The sequence below is a fragment of the Hoplias malabaricus genome, chromosome 3 (genome assembly GCF_029633855.1).
Source record: "Hoplias malabaricus isolate fHopMal1 chromosome 3, fHopMal1.hap1, whole genome shotgun sequence".
In the NCBI taxonomy this organism is placed as follows: Eukaryota; Metazoa; Chordata; class Actinopteri; order Characiformes; family Erythrinidae; genus Hoplias; species Hoplias malabaricus.
The window spans coordinates 19,848,656-19,865,352 of NC_089802.1; the positions used below are offsets into that span (position 1 = coordinate 19,848,656).

The 16,697-nt window shown below is 37.4% G+C and overlaps 2 protein-coding genes and 3 non-coding genes across 5 annotated transcripts; 3 read left to right on the forward strand and 2 right to left on the reverse strand.

Annotated features, from left to right (window-relative positions):
* Positions 1–113: 113 nt before the first annotated feature.
* On the reverse strand, positions 114–9,585 carry wdr45b (WD repeat domain 45B). Its single transcript, XM_066664371.1, has 11 exons — positions 9,465–9,585; positions 9,004–9,241; positions 8,187–8,261; positions 5,927–6,028; positions 5,373–5,460; positions 4,100–4,194; positions 3,733–3,923; positions 3,255–3,340; positions 3,041–3,142; positions 2,784–2,905; positions 114–2,535 (listed from the first exon to the last, which is right to left on the reverse strand). Exons 2-11 carry the CDS (start codon positions 9,068–9,070, stop codon positions 2,429–2,431), a joined length of 1,035 nt encoding a protein of 344 aa, XP_066520468.1. The 5' UTR covers positions 9,071–9,241; positions 9,465–9,585; the 3' UTR covers positions 114–2,428.
* A 3,781-nt stretch (positions 9,586–13,366) lies between these two features.
* trnar-ccu (transfer RNA arginine (anticodon CCU)) lies at positions 13,367–13,439 on the forward strand. The gene has a single exon. It is a non-coding gene; the product is annotated as a tRNA-Arg (tRNA).
* Positions 13,440–13,737: 298 nt separating this feature from the next.
* Positions 13,738–13,809, forward strand: trnaq-cug (transfer RNA glutamine (anticodon CUG)). Its single transcript has one exon. It is a non-coding gene; the product is annotated as a tRNA-Gln (tRNA).
* A 171-nt stretch (positions 13,810–13,980) lies between these two features.
* mrpl58 (mitochondrial ribosomal protein L58) lies at positions 13,981–16,148 on the forward strand. The gene is made up of 6 exons (XM_066666360.1): positions 13,981–14,174; positions 14,611–14,638; positions 14,723–14,782; positions 14,951–15,033; positions 15,227–15,396; positions 15,489–16,148. The coding sequence occupies exons 1-6, from the start codon at positions 13,998–14,000 to the stop codon at positions 15,571–15,573; spliced, it is 603 nt and encodes a 200-aa protein (XP_066522457.1). The 5' UTR covers positions 13,981–13,997; the 3' UTR covers positions 15,574–16,148.
* A 441-nt stretch (positions 16,149–16,589) lies between these two features.
* Positions 16,590–16,662, reverse strand: trnar-ucg (transfer RNA arginine (anticodon UCG)). Its single transcript has one exon. It is a non-coding gene; the product is annotated as a tRNA-Arg (tRNA).
* Positions 16,663–16,697: the final 35 nt, after the last annotated feature.

Consider the following 16,697-nt stretch of genomic DNA (forward strand, 5'->3'; position numbering starts at 1 on the left):
CTATAGGCCGCGGTGATATGCGCTCTGATTCTGGCTCACCAAAATGGACTCGGCTCAAAAAAAAAAAAAGAGTCGGCTCGTTCTTGCCCCAAAAGGCACTTTATTCACTTATCTCTCCCAGAACAGTCCTAGTGTAATATTACCCACAATTTGCACGTTTGTTGTTGTTTAATAATGTCAGAATGGGAGACAATTTAGGAATTAGAGGTAGGCAGACCAATAAAACAATGCAACCAATGAACTATTCGTCAATAAAGGAGAAAGTTAAAAAAAGAAAAATAAATCACAAAAACTAAGACGACAAAATACGAATAACTCACTTAGATCAAACCATGGTACAACGAGAGAAAATAACAAATCCACAAAATATTTCTCAAAAATACATATAGAAAAATTGGGTTTTGGGTGCGAATATAGCACCCAATATTCACCTAAATGGAGTCAATTTAAAGATCCGACTCGGTGAGTGTCATATCACTAGGCTGAGTTTGGTTGCACGGTGGTTTTGACACGCACTTAAATGGTGTGTTGAAAGAGACGGATTGGAGAGAGACACACGAAATGAAAAAGATCAGAGGGGTCAAATGTAAAATAACATAATAACAGTGCATGTTTTTTAAGGTGAAGCCCGCGTGTAATGTTTGGAACACTGCATGTTTTCAGTGTGTGAAGTAATGCTGGCAACGTGAGAACATGTCTCTGTGAATGTATTAAATCACATTCCCACCCAAACAAATAGACGCAATCACTATGAAAAGGCCGTCCCTCAACTTACATCGAGCTCATGTCCTAGAATTTCTCCAGCTGTCTTGGTACCTTAGTTTAAATATCGTAATGACCGTCTCTTATCCCACATACAGGGGTTATCTGGAGCTATTCTTAAACATAGCTATGTCGGTGTGTAAACAGTAGTGACGTCAGTGGTGGATGTGACAGAAAAACAAAACACTACCACAAATATCCAATAACAGATTAACCAATTAATCGACAATCTAATTTCCAGCATGTATTTCACAATTGCGTTTAATTTCTCACATAATAAATTGTGTGCTGTATCCCTGCAGAGCTCACAGTCCTAGCGTACGTTACATCATTATACTTAAACATTGCATTATAGGTAATCACTTCTATATTTTACAATCACAACAGAAGCATGAAAGGAGTTCAAATCAACGCAACAGCTTGAAAAACACAAATACAAAACAGAGAAACAATTATGTAGAATGAATAAAGTTCAAGCATAAACCAATTTCGGTTACGATTGGGCACTTTGGTAATCTTGTTGAATCAATTTCTTTTACAAACCTTTGCAATAGCTGGCAATAAATGATTGCCTTCATTTCCTGAAATTTTGATACTACTACTGTCACATTAAATTATAATCTTTTTTTAATGTAAATAAGGTAATATTCAGGTTCCTAATATGTTTTTCTAAATATAGAATCCAAACATAGGTGTTATTTAAAATTCACAATAATTCACATTAACCCAAAGAGAATGTGGCATGCATGAGTATTACATTTTAGTTTGGCCCATAAATGACATGTATGTAGTCATTTCACAACTGTGAAGTTCAGAATTTTATTTAATATCAAATTTTACTTTAATAGGCTGCTCTCCCCTGCCTTACCGCATATGATTACCACGTCAGTGTTCCAGGTGTTGAGGGCAGAGTGTCTATTAACATATTCTTACAGTGCATTAAGTAAATGGTAATTTGTTTCTATTAAACTGATTAACTCCCAAAAACTGTGAGGAAAAAAAATAATGAATATTGCACATACATGTAAGCAACATAAAACGGAAACACACATCTACATCATAGCTGTCCCCCCACCCCTTGTACAAGTTTACATGTTAAAGTCTATGTAGTTACATACGTTCTGTCTGTCATTTTGTGTTTATAGTAGTAAAACAAAACCTAACACTACTAATATATTGTACATACATGTTGAGAATGATGAATACATGTACACTCATCAATCCTCTTCAGTAATGACAGAGGCACTCCCTACGTTAGGTTAGGTGGTGTTAGTGGACACAGATCTTTCTAGCCATCTCTATACTTTAAAAAAAACTGCAATTCCCATGGAAGACCTTTTAAAAAGCAACTGTTTTTCATTCAAAAATAAAGTTCCCTCTTTTCACTCCACTGGACTAGTTAGCTGCAGTCAGGTTATCTGTCCATCTCTCTGCTCGGCCAGAGTCAGTTTGAGTAAAAAAAAAAAGAAAAAAAAAATACCTTACAACAACACAAATGTGAGCTTACACATCTCAGTCTTTCTTTTCACATGGAGTTCCCGATGTTTCATTTCCCAAAGACACTTGGTCTTGAATGCCACGTATAGAAATGCCCACTGACATTCTGCGGGTTTGAGGATGTCAGGAGGGGAAAAAATAATCACTTAAGTCCAAGTAGGATGTGTGCTCAGATCTTCTCATCAGTCATTTCCAAAAACTGGGCATATACATCCCTTGAACACTCCCCTTTTTGGTTGAACAGGAACTTGTAGTAGCTGCCATCAGCACAAATGGCTGTGTAAAGGAAAGAAGAGTAATGGTCATTAAGTCCAGACAGACAGCAAGTCGGTTTCTATGCAAGTAAATTGCCATTCATTCATAATTAAAAAAATAATTGTAGTTCACTTAAGTACAAATGGAACAGGTTGAGATTTTCCAGTATTCAGATCCTGAGTGAGGTTCTTCTATCGCATACATTTCACACTAGATTAGATTAATCCTTAACTAGAGGCTATTTTAATAAATACACAACTCTACTGCACCTATGACAGCATTGGGCTCAGTTCCAAAGGCACAGACACAGGGCGAGCCAGACGGGACCTGGAACTTGGAGAAGCTCCATTTAGAGCTAAAATACTTAGGGAGAAAACTGGCTGAGGCCAAGCTGTAAAAGAACAAAACAGAAAAATACAAAATATATGTTTTCACAATTAAATTACTGTAAAAAAAAGCTAAGAATAATGTCTAAATTTGCAACAAAATACTTCTGCATGTCCAATGTCCAAGGTTTGAGCCAAACCTTGATTGCTTGTTCCTTTTAGGATCTTCTGCAGCAAATATGTGAACAGTACCATGGTCACTTGACACACAGATGAGAGATGCATCTTGGTTGAAATTAATACTGAAGGAAAACATGGAGATTAAACTTGTAACTAATTATACTCTGCAATTCAGTAGCGGAATGAAAAGAAAATGGTCACTCATTACAGCACAGGACGGTGATAACAACTGACCAGTATATGTTTGCAGTTTGTGATCCTCGTCTTAACTCCTGAATCAGATGACCTGCCGATGTGTCAAATATTCTGATCAAAGTGCCCTAAATAGATAAATGCATAAATAATTAAACAAGCTAAACAAGCACTTTGTAATTATTTTTATAATAGAGTATATATTCTGGATCTGAAAATCTGGTTTTCAATAATGGGAGTATCTGATTAATAGAATGTGAAATTATATGACAGTGTTTAAGTTAAAATGTTCCATAAAAGCAAGGCTGTTTAAGCCTTTTTTATTTTCTAACGCTCTCTTTTAAAGATGCCAGACCAGACAGTTGCAATGTACTGGCTGGCTGATCACCAAAAATGCATTCCTAGTATCAATGAACAAATACAAATCTGTCCTTGGGTCAGATTTGGCCCAGAACCAGTCTTTGGATACCCTTGAGTTAGAGCAATACATCATGCAAAATATTTGCCATTTAGAACTTACTTTTTCAGATGCTGTGGCTATTCGTGTCCCCTGGAGGTTAAGGGCAATGCAACACAGAGCTCCCTCGTGGGCAGGAATGTCAACAGGAGGCCTCTCTGTGTTGGCCAAGTCTACAATTTGCACGTGCCCAGAGTGGGTGCCAGGAAAAGCTAGCAAAGAATTGTTGCTGTTTGGACACAGAACGCATAGACCTGCAAGGCAGACATTTGGCAAACCGCTAATTAGTTAATAACTGCATCAAATATGGGATTTTTTAATTCATACACTGTGGTCATTTAAAGAGCTTTAAAAAGAGTGTTTTGCAAAGAGAATCAATAAAAGATCACTCAAATTAAAAACATGCAGTAGAATAAAAATTGATACTTACCCTTGGGATTATAGCATGTTTCAAACACATGCAGCTGGTGAGGGTTATGTGTAAAAGTAAAAACTTTAATCATTGAGTCAAGGACCACCACAATTCTGAAACAAGACAGACACAAAATATTAATTACTGCATTGACATTCAATGCAATGTTCAATTTTTTACATATCCAAACTTTAATAAAACTACAGTGCAACATCCTCCATTATGATGTAGTTTCTTATGTATATTTTCTGAGTTAAAAAAAGAAAAATCAGTGTCCTTTCTTTCCATTCGTTTAAATACCAAAGGATGTTCAATGCTGATAAAATGTATAACTGTCTCTTCCTCACAGAAAGCCCTTTTGCTTTTTATCATTCATTGTTGTTAAGGTTTCATCATGTGTACTACAGTAAGTGGACCAATCCAAATGTTTACATCTAGATAAGTTTCAAACAGTCCTGCCATATTTTGTGTTTGCAATCATACAATCATTTGGAAAATGGGGGGCTGTTCCACAAAGCAGGATTTTCAGAGTTAGCCAAGTAACTTAGACCCAAAGTGTGAGCAGTTTGATAAGATCATCTATTACCTTTATTCCTATTGGCTAGGCTGGACTTTTTGCAAAAGTTAATTGTCATGTCCTGCTTTGTGGATTTCCTCCAGAAATTAGTAATTTAGCCTAATTCTCATATATATCTGACTGCAGCAGAAGTTGTCATTGCAATATAATCCTTAATTTAACAATGCAGGCACAAACTCAATAAATAAATAAATAAATAAATAAACGAATGAATGAATGAAGCCCCCCCGTACGATTTTTAAATATTTTTATTTATTCACTTAATTTATTTATGTCATTTTTATGAAACATGAAATTATACAAGTTAACTCAAGCTGGGTTTTAATGACAAAGCAGTTCCCTCTCTCGGAGACTGCTTGTGCCGTGCTGTGTGTGTAATTAAATTATCTAAGCTCTTTGTGCATAACTTCATGTCTAGTCTAACCCAGATGATATATTCTTAAGAACTTGAATGATTTGTTGTCTATTTCAGGTATGCTGTAGTGTAGTTTATGTGGCTGTAGCTACAACACTGGGTATAACCATGCATCCTGAAACTCCCTCATAGTCTTAAGTTTTTTGTCGTGGATTTTGATACTATTTTAAGGATTCTTTAAAATTATGTATTTGGCTAAATGATCATCAATTTATTTTTTTTTTACCTGTTCTTTGTTTAAAACAAAAATTAAATAAACTAAAACTACTATTCATCAGCTCTAAAGTGATTATCAATACCTGTCTCGGCGTAGCTTAACAGCTTTGACTTCTGTGGAAAATTCAATCTCAATCACAGTCTTCTTCTTGAGGTCATCCCAGATCATCACTTGTAAAACATGAAAGAAATCACGTCATTCTGGTATATTACAGTATGTTAAAGATGTGTTAATGCTCTTTATGTACAAATAACAAAAAAAAAAAAAAACTACTAATATATGGGCCCAGCGCTGAGGAGACTCAGATGAGGACAATAGACATTTCTGGTGCCTACTATCTATGTAAGAATCAGCACAAAATCAGAATGACTCATTTCAGCCCATGGTTTTTTATTTTATATTTTATGGCTTGGTAGGAGTTTCAGATATACAAATTAATGTGCACATGCCCTCAAATTGTATTTATTCATGATATGTCCCTTTCTCCATGATCACAAAACTGACCTCCATAACTGAATAAAGCAAAATGTATAAACACTGGGCTTCATTGCTCTGAAGGATACACTCCAAATAGATTAGTATAACTATTATTTTATTTTGCTATGTAACTATTGTACAGCAAAAAACACAACATACCTTTATTAGGTGGATATTTGGGTTTCTTGCCTCCTCCAACTAGTGCAAGATAATTGCATCGAAAAAGCATTTCCACATGCCCAACCCCACCTTCAAGAAACTCTGCAAAACACAAATGAGAATTCAACTCTGTACCTCAGTGTTATGAAGTGTAAAAAGCATTATAACCGCTCTTAATTACATATATGTTATAACATTCCCACTTAACATGTGACCAAAAAATATATACATCAATATTCTCAATTAAAACAGGTTAACATCCCAAACAAACTTTAATATTGTAAATATAGCCATTATCTGTAACCGCTTATCCAAATTCTGCATTAAAATGTGCAGCTGCATGTGTAATTTATCTTCAGTGACAGCAGCTCAATCACAAACAGCAGCTCCATAATCACACCTTACAGAGTATTTACATTGCACAGCAGAATATAGTGTTACACTTTTGTCCTGTACTACACAGTGCACATACACTGACCAATCATAGCATGCTTAATATTGTGTGGTTCCCCTTTGTGCCACCAAAACAGCTCTGACCCATGGACTCAGCAATTTGTTCTACAGTAGCTCTTCTAAGGGTGTCAACCAGGTGAACTAGTCTTTGCTCCCCACCTGAATCAGCTTACCTTGGGCACCCATGACCCAGTTAATTGTTCACCAATTGTCCTTCCTTAGACACTTTTCACAAGAACCAACCACTGCATACAAAAACTACCTCACAAGACCTTTAATTTGGAGATGCTCCAAATCTGTTGTCTAGCCAACACAATGTGACCCTTGTCAAAGATGCTCAGACTCTTACACTTGCTCATTTATTCAACTTCCAAATCAACTTCAAGAACTGACTTTCACATGCTACCTAAAATACTCTTCTCACAGACAAGTGCTACTTTAACAACATAATCAATATTATTCACTTCACCTGTCTGTAATTTTAATGTTGTGACTGATCAATGTATATAAACAACTCTGTTAGCACTGTCTGACAATCATCATCTCTTTGTTAAATAACAAAACGTACTGAAGAATAAATGAGTATGAAAAACCTAGTAAGTCTTGACCTCAGTAGTGTAAACCTATTTTAAAATCATAATGTTGTGTTGAACAGGTAGTACTGCTGGCCAACAATCCTGGAAGGAATTTGTAGTCATCTAGCCATTCATTGCAGAAAAAATATCAAATATAGTGTTGCCACACATTATTGCATTATACTCTGAATTATTAAGAATACTAAAGTCAGGTTGTAGAAGCTAAAAATGTTAATAAACATATTACATTGGTAATCGAATAAAATGTGCAAATAAACCCAGCATAATTTTTCCTTCATAACTAAAATAACCAAAGTAAGTGACCATTAGGTGAGGCCTAACGTTTAGAGGATTGGGCTTTGTACTGGAGGTTCACGGTTCGATTGACATGACTGGTAGGTGACCGACAGCAGCAGTGCCCTTGAGCAAGGCACCTAAATCCTAAAATGCTCTCCTGGGGCTGAGGATGGCTGCCTGCTGCTCTGGGTGTCTGTGTGCACTGCCCCTAATCACTAGGCATGTGTTCACGAAGGGGTTAAATGCAGAGGTCAAATTTCATCCTACAGTTGTACAATAATCATAAAGCATGTCGCTGACTAACCCCCATATATTTGCAGGATATAATTTCAATATTAACTGTTAGTGTATGTTTACATGTATTAGGAGATAAATAAATAACTTACGCACACGTCTGTGTAATAATGAGAGTATTCGCATTGCATAAATCTAGTAACCTATTAATGCCTTGCTGGACTAAATATAATGTCTATTTCTCCTCTCAGAATAATAACATTGATCCATCAGAAAAAAAAACTATTTAGTTTGAGCTTTACAATTAGTATACAATATTATTAAAAATATCAAACTAGCACATTGTAACACATCTAACATAAGTAACAACTGCCTTATTTATTTACACGTGCTCTATTTTGCTGGGAAAAAATAACTTCCTTTCCTCTGAAAGGCTGCCATGCACATATGTTTGTTTGTGTGTGTGTATCAGAAAAACTGCACTGGAAAATCACATGTGCTGGGATGTAAAACTGAGTAACTTCCTCATACAACCTTCCTCAACAGACTTTGAGGCTGGGCATTTTTCTGTGTATTTTTCTGCTCAATTAAACTAACAATTTGTCATTAATTACAATTAAAACACACTGTACTGTCAGGGACAGTACAGGGACAAAGAAAAAGTTAATTTAGCAAGCAGACAATTCACATGCAGCAGTCACCTTGCTTTTCTTTCTCTTTAAGTGGATCTGTGTTGTACACTCTAAATCCGTTTTCCATTCCACATGCGAAACAACCTGAAAAAGGGAAGAAAAAAAATTGAGAGGTAAATTGAGAGACCTCTCAACATAATCTTTCCAGCCCAGTTGGCTGACAGTGAACTCTAGGCTGGCTGTTATGGCACTCTCTCTCTCTCTCTCTATCTATCTATCTATCTATCTATATATACACACGAATGGATGGATGAAACAATAGCTACAAATATATGGGTATTATGCATTTCTGTACGCTTCACAATTAAAAGGTGTCATACCATTTTAAAAAAAATGATGTCCATCAAATAAACGTTTGATATTTCTGCACTATTTACACAGGTAAGCTATTGATATTTGCCTCAATTAAAGACATTTGTAAAGTAATTAAAACAGTTGATGCGCATCTTTTCCCATGTTTGTGTCTATTACACCAAGTATTTTGCCAATAAGGTTAAAATATCACTGATACCTATTAACCACACTGTCATTGATTTAAAGGTTTAGGTAACAACTCTGACCAGTTAGCTACAGCTAACGGAGAAGTAAACTTGTTATCGTAGAAGTGCTGAAAAGACCCGCAAATCACTGTTTCCAGTTAAAATAAAAGTGCATTTAGTTACCTAAACATTTTGGAAACTAAAGCACTCGAGGAGAGCCAGTGACACGCCCTCAGTACGTTCGCTAACGTTTTCTAGAGTCTGTTACCGTTAGCTATCGCCACATCGCCCAGAATGACGTTAGCCTGCTAGTTAGCTTAGCCAGCCAACAACAGTTAACATCTTACCATGGTCCTGGTTAAATCCAGCGTAAAGAAGCCCGTTTCCGTGTGGGTTGGACGGCAGTAAATTCATGGTGTTAGTAGATGGGTTCGTCCTCTTAATGGTCGGAAATGCCGAGTTGTTTTTATCCGAAAGACACCATTCCTGTCGCTGGTTTCCTGAGCTAATGTTCAGCTGAGCGTCTGGAGCTGTTGGCGTTGAGTGCCAGGAAATCTGTGCAGCCTTCCTGCGCTCCGTCCCTTACTACAAAACACACACAAACACACACACACGCAGGAAGAGTAATCAACTGGAGAAACGGATCAGAGGGGTCGCTAACCCAAATTATGGGAAAACATTAAGTAGAAATTTGTCGTTTTTATCACAAAAAAGCAAAGTTATTTATAAAATATTTTGTTTTATATTCTCCCTCAATCCACACAAAGCAGAGAAACAAAAAGCTTTGTAATCCAGTCCCTGAATTAACCAGTTTATGTTCCACAGCGCGGGTCCCCCACATGTGAGCAATAAATAGTGAGGTGATCGCCATCGTTCCTTCATATGATGGAAAATGGATCAGAGCACATCACCATACCCATACTTCCAAGATAGCCTGAGCTGAGTGGCTAGAGGCAATAGCACCTGATCGGTAAGCAGTGCTTTGTACTACAGCAGGGACTATGGAGGTGGCCATGTTAAATTTGGCGTGTGAGTTGTGGCAGTGTAGTGAAGTCGGCCTCAAAGAACTTGAAGTAAATGTGGAACCCAATCACATTTTCCAGACCTCTGGTTGGCAGCTATGTAATGCTGTGTTCTGGTGTTCATTGGAAGGTTGTATATGCCAGGTGGTTAAATACGACTTGAGTGCTCGGCTGAAGATTTGCCCATAGTACACCAAAAAGTAATTTATCATTTAATAACAACTAAACGCTTTCTGAGTAATATATTTTTCTACAGAATACCTACATAATGAGACTATTCAAATGCATATTTTCCATTATATGGTCACAATATGTCACGTCTTGTAAACTCATATGTCATCTAGAATCCCGAGTTTACCAGTGGTAAATATGACTTTGTCTGCTGTACATATGCAATTTAAAATTAGGGAAAATTTGTATTTTTAGTATTAGTATACAAGATGGCAGAGTGAAGTATAAAATGGCCAGGAGAAAATGTTCAAATATTCCTCCACCCAAAAAAAAAATAAAATAAAATAAAATAAAATAAAAAAGTTCTTCTGTGCATTTCCACCGACAAAAATAGGTTCCAGAACACAAAAGATTCATTTGCATCATGAAGCAATATTTTCTCACTTCTGTTTACTACCGCTGTGCAATGCCATCTGTAGATGACGTATTCTGTGACATGTCCTTGGTTCCACTAAAACTGGTGTAAACGCAGGCTGGTTTGCTGAAATGCACCAAGGTTCTTAAAAGCCAGAGTGGAACCAGTTCAAGAACAAAAGTTTTTTTGGTTCAAAAGAGCTATGACATAATGACACAAGACAGGAATCAACACTGGCTTTTCCATGATGGGGGTTTGAAAAGATCATTTTTACATGTGAAAGTCTGGATAATGTTCAGAAATAAAGTTTGTGTTTTTGTTACAATGTATATATTTGATCTGGTAAATGTTGGTTTCACAATGTAATTTAGTGAGTGCACCTTGATTGTTAAACGTTTTTTTAACCAGCTTTTGTTTGTATGTTTGTTTGTTTTTTTCTTTTTCAAAACAATTTGTAGGTTAAAAAAATAACACATTTGTATTTTTATTCCATAGCTAGCAAATACACAAACTCTAGTTGAGTAGTAGCTATGCTAATAACAAGAAGATGTTAATGACCTTCTAGTACCTGCATTATTTTTTTATATGTGTAACATGGATTAACCTAAAAACAGCAACAAAAACCTTGTAATTCAATATTACTTTTTTAAATTTTTTGATACATTTTACATTTGGGCCAACAGTAACAGCGCAGCCAGTGTCTCAAGGCTCCCACCCTCAGTTTAAGAATGCCCACTCCTCCTAATCATGAAGCTGTGTTCCATAGAATATTTTTTTCAGTAGTATCCCTAAAACATTTCTCCTCTTCCTATACAAAGGAGTTTCTCACACCTTCTACATTTTAAATGTCTTTTTTATCTTTCTGTATTTGTATTATAAATTAAGTAATAATTAACCACTTTTACATGAAAACTTTTGTGTAAAGAAAAGTTACATTTTAAACAAGGGTAAAATGCTGGATTTCAAGGTTTCTTTATTAAAGAAAATGTTCTTAGCACCCTTCCTGGCTCGAGGTGTTGTTGTGGCGGAAAGGCTTGTGTGGTCTAATACTTCCAGGGCTATGTCATCAGGAGCTGTTAGCTCCCAGTAGGGCCTTCCATGGCGAACAGGTCTGGACAACAGACAATCCATGAAGCACCCCTTTGAACAATGTAAAAGCAATAAAGTGTACTCTGCCCAGGAGAGTGTTACTGGGACCTACACCTGGAGCCAGGCCTGGGAGTAGTGTCCAACGGCAAGCACCTGGTGGCTGGGCAGCCCACGTAAACCCGGCCGGGCTCAGCCCAAAAGGCAGCATGGGAGGATCATGTGGGCTTACCACCCGCAAGATCCTGAGTAGGGGTGTGAACGGGGCCTAAGGGGCCTCTAGCGTCGTGGAACTTGGCAGCAGAAACGGGTTCTTTGTACATGGAACGTAGCTTCACTGGGAGGGAAACAGCCAGAGCTGGTGCATGAGGTTGAGAGAGAGCTAGATATAGTTGGGCTCACCTCTACACACAGTATAGGCTCTGGAACCACTGGAACTGAATTGGTCTCTCTCCTACTCAGCAGTTGTACAGGGTGAGAGGTGCCAGGCGGGTGTGGGGATACTCACAAGTCCCTGGCTGGCGGCTGTACAGTTGGAGTTTGTACGAGTAAATGAGAGGGTTGCTTCAATGTGGCAGATGGGTACCAGGAAGTGATAAAGGCTGTAGCTGTGACTTTTGCTGAAGCAAAATCCAGAGTGTGGGAGGAGTTTGAAGAGGTCATGGAGAATGATTTCCGGGTGGCCTAAAAGAGATTCACAAAAACACTCCGACAGCACAGGAGAGGGGCTCAGGAGGTGGCATCTCTGCTATTTGTGGATGATCTTATTCTTCTGGCTTGTTTGCAAGGAGGTCTCCAGCATTCACTTGAGCAGTTTGCAGCCGAGTGTGAAGCAGTCGGTATGCGGATCAGCACCTCCAAATCTGAGGCCATAGTTATCTCCAGGAAACAGGTGGCATGCTCCCTTCAGGTAGGGGGTGAGAACGTACTCCAAGTGAAGGAGTTCAAGTATCTTAGGTTCTTGTTCGCAAGTGATGGGAAGAGGGATTGTGAGGTAGTTTAGGTGCAGCAGCTGCAGTAATGCGGTCATTGTACCGGACGGTCATGGTGAAGATAAAGCTAAGCCATAAAGCAATGCTCTCAATTTACCGGTCAGTCTACATCCCCACTCTCACCTATGGTCATGAGCGCTGGGTAATGACCAAAAGAACAAGATTGTGGATACAAAAGGCTAAAATGAATTTTCTCCGAAGGGTTGCTGGGCAAATTCTCAGTGATAGTGTGAGGAGCTCAGTGATTAGGGAGGAGCTCGGAGTAGAGTCACTGCTCCTTCAAGTTGAGAGGAATCAGCTGAGGTGGTTCAGGTATCTAATAAGAATGCCTCCTGGACACCTCCCACTGGAGATATATCGGGCATGTCCAACTGGAGCGCCAAAAGGCCCCGGGGAAGACCCAGGACACAGTTGAGGGATTATATCTCCTGGCTGGCCTTGTTGCCACCACGACCCTGAAATGGATTAAGCAGTAAAGAAGAAGAAGAAGAAGATGATGATGATGTTCTTAGCATTATGACTTGATTCATCAGGTTGATGAAGAATGTGCTATTGATGGTTCTATATAGCACCTTGTACAAAAGCTTTCTATATAGCACCAAAAACTGTTCTTCTTGTTACAAACTTGACATCGTAACAATAGGAGAACCTTTTTTGTAACATGAACTTGTCTATTAAAGATGCTATATAGAACCATCTATAACACATCCTCCATCAATCTGAAGACCCTTTAGTCATGCAAAAGGTTCTTCAAGTGTTTCCTTTAACAAAGAACCCTTGTAGAACCATTAATTTTTGAGTGTAATTTAAACTGATCACATAAATATACATAATTCAACAGAACACTAACAATGAAAACTGTAAACTACTTTATCTAAGCTTAACGTTTTGTTCTTATAATTTATCCATTTATGTAAGAGTACTTCTTAAGTGAGTGAAACAATAGAGGAAATGTTAAAATATGTTAACAATTCATGCATTGAAATCTTCAATCACCTACCCACCACCCTATTGCTACACAAAAGCCCCAGTGGCCTAATGGATAAGGCACTGGCCTCCTAAGCCAGGGATTGTGGGTTCGAGTCCCATCTGGGGTGGAAAATGTTTATTTATGCAAAATCTATACATTCTTAACACTTTACAGTGCTTTGACAAAATTCAATTGTAGATAAACAATTTGACGTATGATACCATGTGATGTGAGTTTTGTTACAAGAAAAGTCAGTTTGTTGTGTTGTGCCGTGCTGCCACCAATTAACATTTAACCTATGTTTGGATACATTTCTTGCCATGAATTTGCTGCAGTCTGTTATTTGTTGACCGATTCATAATACATGCCTTATTCGATTTGAATTATGTGATCATAGGACATAAAGTGAGGATGTTGTATTAAGCGGTTCCATGGTGTAATGGTTAGCACTCTGGACTCTGAATCCAGCGATCCGAGTTCAAATCTCGGTGGAACCTATCTATTGCTGAAAACCCTAACGAATATTATGGGACATCTGGAATTAATTCACACAAAACAACGAGTTATTTTAAAGAATGCCACAAACGTTGCTACAAACAGTGGATAGTATGCTTGTAACAAAACTCGCACATCTATATTTGACCGGTGTGGGCAGCTAGTTTCCCGGAAGTTGCAGTGTGTTAATATGGCGGCTCCCAATGCACCTCGCTGTTTACTCTCCTCTCTGTTTTCTTGGTCTTCGGTTTTTGCAAACAGCAAAGTAATGTTAGCACAGCTCCTCACCACATCATATTACAATAGTTTAATTCGACATTTAAACACCAGTCAACACTGCACAGCCAAGCACGAAGATATTTCACAGGTACGTTAGTGGAATACTTTTTGTTTGTATTTAAAATAAAATCAGTTTTCAAGCGTTTGACTTAGGATTTTTAAGTGTAACTTATTTAGAAATGTGACATACAAAAATAGGAAACATGCTATAATTAATAAAATGTCTTCCACGTGTGTAACGTTTCATTCTCTGCCTGATCGAAAAGGTGACACATAAACTCTAATATTCTACACTTATTGTAATTTCTCAGCTTCACTTAGGTGGACTTTGTAGCTGTAAAATTACAGATTGTATTATATACATGTTTCTGCATACTTTACTAGTGTTAGTGTAAAATTGAACAGAATTTAATTGAATTGGGACATTTTCTTTTGACTGAAATACTGGCTATAAAAACATTTTAATAAAAAAAAATGTAAATAATTTTTATATAAATGGAATAAAATATATTTATATTTAACAGGCGGATACACTCCCAGCCATTCCACTCGGTATGTACATAAGACATTCATAAGTCATTGGGAGTTCTTCAAGTTCAAATCCAGTCTTATGTTGTTTTTGTATATCTTCAACAGAAAAACTGAAAATAAGTTACAGCCGAAGCAGTGGACCTGGTGGTCAGCACGTAAACAAAGGTCGGATTAATATGATTTTGAGACTCAATCCGAAATTTTATAAGTTTCTGAAAGTTGTATCTAATTTTTTTTTTTAAAAGCAATAAAATTATATTAAACACATAAAGATTAAATCCTAAATAATGTCTTTGTTTCTTGAATATTGTTAAACTGATTTCTTGTTACCAGTCAGTACAAAGGCTGAGGTCCGGTTCCATGTACAAACAGCAGAATGGATTCCTGAAAATGTTAGAAATGAAATTATCCTGAAGGTAAGAACAGATAAGACATAATCTAACTATTTAAAACACATGCAATGCCTTTGAATGTTGAGCATTTAGAAATGCTGTCCCATGTAAAGCTAGCATAATTTGTCTGTTGGGTTTGCAGCTGTGCCTTTATTTCATGTATCATATTTAATATTGGTGTATCCAAAATCATATACTTCTCCTTTGGCACTTTCAGAATAAAACTCGAATAAACAAAGCTGGAGAGTTAATAGTAACTTCAGAAGTTAGCAGAAGTCAGCAGAGGAACGTGGAAAACTGTATACACAAAATCTCTGAGATAATCACTGAGGCCAGTCAGCGACCGCCAGAGCCTTCAGCAGATGATATTGCCCTCAGGGCTCAAAGGTGTGTCAGATGTGATTATATAAATGAAAACAACATCAATAATAAAAACTGTATGTATTTATATATGTCTGTTTGCTCATGTATTTGTGTAGGTTAGAAAGAAGAAACATATCAAGACTCAAACAGAAGAAAATTCAATCTGCCACAAAGCGGGGAAGACAAGTTGATTTTGATTGAATTAAAGTTAATCGTTTTAAGTTAGGTGACACTTACACTCTTTGGAGGACCTGGTATAAATTTCTTCTCATTTTCTTCCCTATAGCAATTCACCAAATTGTATGGCTGCATTTGTCAAGTCTACAGGCACAATACAAGGTGTCATAGCACTATGATTAAAAGTATATTTGTAGTATTTGATGTATATTTATTAGTATTGAATGACTACGGGACAGTGCTACTGAGGACTGTGGTCATAAATTAATTGGAATGTCTTGGCCTATGTGAAGAACATCACAGGACATCCTGCACTTTGCCTGCCTGGTAAAAAAGTTGAAGTTGATGATTCTGTCAACATGGGACTTCACCTTGACTGCCCAAGGACGTATGAAAGGATGTTATTTGTGGATTTCAGTTTAGCATTTAAATCCACATTTCCAAACTCTCCCGGCTCACAGTTACTCCCGCTATCTGTCAGTGGCACACCGGTTTCATGCCAGGCAGGGCATGCTGCTGGATTTCACTTAATATTTAAACTACGCTCTGTCATCTGCAAAATAGAATATAAATAAAATGTTCATTTATTTATGTTGCGTGTTTGAGAGTCAAACGCCATCAAACGAGGGGGGGTGTTAAAATTAGCAGAGGATGGTTTCGATCCATCGACCTCTGGGTTATGGGCCCAGCACGCTTCCGCTGCGCCACTCTGCTTTTCGTCTATTTCTTTAATATGACCTCTTTTTGTACTTTTGTTTTTAATTGAACGAGGCAGTGTTTTTGTGGGTGTTGTGCGACATTTTTCGAAGGCGTTATGAATGACACGAGATTGCAAACATATTTCATAGACTGTTTTGAAGAACTCTGATCACTGCAATTTTAAACGTTTGTAAGGTAAGGTGAATGTGTTGCTTACGGTCATTTGATAATTTGTAAGATTTATTAAATGTGACAGAAAATCGTAACTGCAGACATCGTATACCTTGTGTAACATTATTCAACATAAAACACAATTTTGGAAAGAAGGAAATTAAAAAATTCGACCACGAAGGGACTCGAACCCTCAATCTTCTGATCCGAAGTCAGACGCCTTATCCATTAGGCCACGCGGTCAATACAAGAACTACAGCACCATATTTCCATTAACA